Below are 4,423 nucleotides of genomic sequence, written 5' to 3' on the forward strand. Positions count from 1 at the left end.
AGAATTTATCAGTCAGATTGCCATGGAAAAAACTATGCCTGTTAATGCTCCAGAGTTTGGAAATGTATATTTCAATGGAGCCTTAATATTTTCCTACTAATGTAGAACATAAGGCATCCGTTAATTTTGTATTAGGTCAAAGAAAGGTATATCTCAACTAAGAGTGTTTTTCCCCTTTTCCATTCGCCTAGGAGAATGTTACATTAGCCTGCTTTGTTTTAAGAATAGAGAGAAGCATTGTCAACAACATACTGTTTCCTGTGAACTGCTTCGTGGTGAGTACTTGATCATGGGCTAAGTTGCAATCTAATAGGCCAGATATTTTAACCAGAGACTGGCTATGTTTAAGTATCGGATGTGGATCATGCATAGTTAAAGTAATGAAAAAAAGTGCTAGTCACCCAGTCATGTTCGACAGTTTGCAACACCATGGCCTAGAGCCCACAAGGCTCCTCTGTCCATGGAATTCTCTAGGCAAGAATACTGGAGTGGGTAGCCATTCCCTTCACCAGGGGATCTTCCCGACCCAGAGATCGAATCCACGTCTCCTGCATGGCGGATGGATTCGTTACCATCTGAGCCACCAGCTAAAGTAACAGTTTTGGTCAAAAGGAAGTAAGTAAAATACAATTAAATTATGGTTTCTTATTCACTTAAGCACCGATTCACAGCAGATGCCCAGACCCATTCCTCAATGATTCTATCAATATACTTAGCTTCTAGTTAGGCTTTGACAATTTTTTTTTTTAAATAAAGACAAAGGTTCATCTAGTGATTGCAATTAAATACAGATTTAATTCTGCCACACTGCATACCTCCAATGTAAAAATTTATTCCCAGAAAAGGAATGTTGTTGAGTAATCTATGACTAATAGCAAAAGGAAACACAACCATTCTGCTAGGTAGACAGAGTGCGAGGGAGTCCGATTCACCCATTCAATGTGTGTTCATTGAATCTGATTAACAAGTCATGAAACCATTCCTCCCCAGTTTTAGAAATGGTTTCTCTTAAACCACAGACTGTGTCGTTATAATATTATAGTATACTAGCTTTACTGCTCACACTGTCGTCTTGAGAAAAGAACTCAGACTGAAGAGACTTTAGGAAAATAACTGATCTGGAAGATGGTAATGATAAAATGACTCTTTCACATTAAAATTTTCAAAGGGCTAGGTTCAGTGTGTAGGTGGGTTCCTACACTGTATGTCATACCTGAAGCATAGAAATGAACACTGTGAGCCCATGAGATGCATTTTCTGCAGGTTGGCAGCTTTCACTGTTAACTATTAGTTGCAGATGTGTCTATGGACAATCATTTTTATTTTGTCCTGTATACTTTGTAGCCAATTATTCAGATGTTATTTTCCAGAAGAGTTAAGTGACACATTAAAAATAATTATCAAGAATAAAAAATGAATCTTTAATTTAATAATTAGTATAGATAATATAAAATGTTATAATAGTAAAACATAATAGTAATAGTAGCATATAATAGTAAAACATAATAGTAATATAATAGTAACATATAATAGTAAAACATATTATAGTAAAATATTTTAAAAATATGAAATGATCCCTGCTTCACAAAGACAGCTGAAAGTAGTGATTATTTTATTTTTTTTAAAGACTTGTCATCATTTAAATTTTTTTTCAATGATAGTATTTCCCTTTCCACAGGTTAAGCAGAGAATGATGACAGTCAGAGAAACAGAGATAACTATGGGGGTAAAAAATGAGTCTACTGTCCAGGAGTTCATCCTGGAGGCGTTTCCTGCTGTCCAACATTTGGGGAACCTCCTCTTCCTGGTGCACCTGCTGGCATACCTGGCCTCTATCGTGGGAAACATGGTCATAATCATCATCACCTGGGCTGACCATCGCCTCCAGATGCCAATGTATGTTTTACTGAGTGCTTTCTCTTTCTGTGAATGCTGTTTCATCACTACAGTTATTCCTAAACTGCTGTCCATCTTCCTATCAGGAAGGCAAACAATTCCCTTTTCTGCTTGTCTCACACAAGCCTTCTTCTTTTTATTTCTTGGTGCAGTGATTTTCTTTCTCATGGCTGTGATGTCAGTGGATCGATACCTGGCCATTTGCAAGCCTCTGCACTATGCATCCATCATGAACCTGAGGGTTAGTTTTCTTCTGATTTTCTTGTGCTATTCCTTGTCCTTCATCTTCTTCTCTGGCATGATACTCAGAGTTTCCCAGTTATCATTCTGTGGCCCCAACATCATCTCTCATTTCTTCTGTGACCTTGGCTCCTTAATTCATCTCTCCTGCTCTGACACCAGATCTGTTGAGATACATTTCTTCTTCCTTACTTCGTTTGTCATTCTACTATCCCTCATTGTAACCATCATTGCATACAGCAACATACTAGCTACAGTCCTGCGACTGCCGTCAGCCAAGGAGCGACAGAAAGCTTTCTCCACCTGCTCCTCTCACCTCATTGTCCTCTCTCTGATGTATGGCAGCTGTGTGTTTATTTACCTGAAACCAAAGCAGGTGAACAGACTGGACTCCAACAGGGAGGCTGCCCTTGTGAACACGGTGGTTACCCCGCTACTGAACCCTGTCATCTACACCCTGAGGAACAAGCAGGTCCACCAGGCTCTGAGGGACACACTGTCTAGGGTGAGGTTGCAGAAATAGAGTTTGGAGGCTAATTGGATCCTCTTGATCCTCTAGTTCTGTTTCCCACCATTGGGAAAGTCTGTTCTTGAGAAGCTCTGCATATGGCGATCTATCTTGTGTTACTTTTCAGCTGGATGGTACTGTCCTATTTTGTTATTCAATACTTTCTTCTATTTGAAAGTTTCACTTATTCTCTTTATTGTGCTAAAAGATCTTCCGTGATTTTTCTACCAATTGGTGTTAAATGAATTCAAACAATATTTATGGAGCACATTATACATAAATCATAAGATACAAAGTCTTTAATCAAATAATAAAAATGTTGCCAGATTTTATAATATCTGTACATGATATATTCTTATTTTTGAAGTTTATGATACCTCAAGAGAAATAGATAGAAACCCTTCTTTCCCATTTGACACTCAAGGTTTGACATTCCAATTACAAATTATTTCTGAAAATCATATAAAATCATACTATAACTTAATGGTGTTTCATTGTTGTAATTTATTTATGTGAATGAGTCAGTTATATATGCACTAGCTCTCTTTGGATCTATTGGTTTTAGTGTTCAAAAGCTCAGTGTTACTCGAAAAAATTTAGGGGCTCATCACTGTAACATCTTCCAGCAGTATCAAACATTATTAATAAACTTTAAATCTTTCTTGAAATATAAACAAATTATAAAACTTTAAGATTTGTAAAGTTTATTTTCTGTAATTTCTGTTGCCAAGTCCTGGAACCAACAAATTGCTCAAAGGTAGGTGATCCCAGTAGCAAATTCTTTCCTCCCATTTAAGAGGTATTTTCAGTTTGGTGTGATCTTGAGTGTAGGAGATGCCAGTGTTGTCTCTGGTAACATAAATTGTGGTTGACATTTTATGTAGCAAAGACTAATTCATCTCATAATTAGAAAGGTATAAAAGTAAAATGAGTACATTAATAATAAAGAAAAGTGGATCATTGAAGAAATCGGTCCTATCTGAAGATAATTGGCTCTAGTGGAACATAGGTCCTGTCACATCTAACACTGCATGTGCATAATGTGCATTTGATTTTTACTCTGTCTGATGTGAGTGTGTATTTCCCTTTAGCTTGATTTGAAAATTACTTCTAATTTAAGGCCTAATATTATTAGTAATAATTTTAGATTGTCAAAAATACTGGGTGATTTAGATTTTTATGTTTGGGAGTGATTTGATGATAGATTGTCCTAGGTATTGTGGTCTTCCAAGGACATCTGTATCTATGTCTCTCCCTTTTCCAAAATAGAAGTTCAATGAATAATTTTTGAATCTGACAAAAGTTGGGAAGTCCTGAGAGTCCTCTGTGTTGGTTTCTGTCCATTAGATAAAAGAACCAATCTTCATAGCCTAGCCCAGACTAGTGCCCGAGATGGACCTCACCAATCACCCAAAATGACCCAAACCTTGTCCTCCTCTAAACCACGGTCTCTGTTTTAGTGTCTCCCAAGAGACTGGCAAGTGCCATCCCTATTACCCCAGCCCTGTGACAGGTAGATAGAATCCAATCCTTCTATTAGCAGCTCGGTAAGTTGGGGTACTAGAAATGTTGTCCAATTCCTTCTATGTTCAAGCAGAAACTAAGAACTGATATGTTTGTCTGTTCATACTGTACTGACCCTGAGGACAGAGCTGTGAGAAGTGACTCCTTAGGAGAAGCTGGAAGTTGGGAGTTCTGATCAGATTGTAAGGTGCTGTGTTGGGTTAGAACTCACAGTTTCTCCTTGTTTAAGACTGGTTTGCCTTTGACCCAGCCCAT

General features: G+C 37.6%; 1 protein-coding gene across 1 annotated transcript; it reads left to right on the forward strand.

Annotated features, from left to right (window-relative positions):
• The first annotated feature begins 1,717 nt into the window (after positions 1-1,717).
• On the forward strand, positions 1,718-2,659 carry LOC136158193 (olfactory receptor 6C74-like). Its single transcript, XM_065919965.1, has one exon. The coding sequence runs from the start codon at positions 1,721-1,723 to the stop codon at positions 2,657-2,659; it is 939 nt and encodes a 312-aa protein (XP_065776037.1). The 5' UTR covers positions 1,718-1,720.
• Positions 2,660-4,423: the final 1,764 nt, after the last annotated feature.

The sequence above is a fragment of the Muntiacus reevesi genome, chromosome 2, assembly GCF_963930625.1.
Source record: "Muntiacus reevesi chromosome 2, mMunRee1.1, whole genome shotgun sequence".
NCBI classification, from domain to species: Eukaryota; Metazoa; Chordata; class Mammalia; order Artiodactyla; family Cervidae; genus Muntiacus; species Muntiacus reevesi.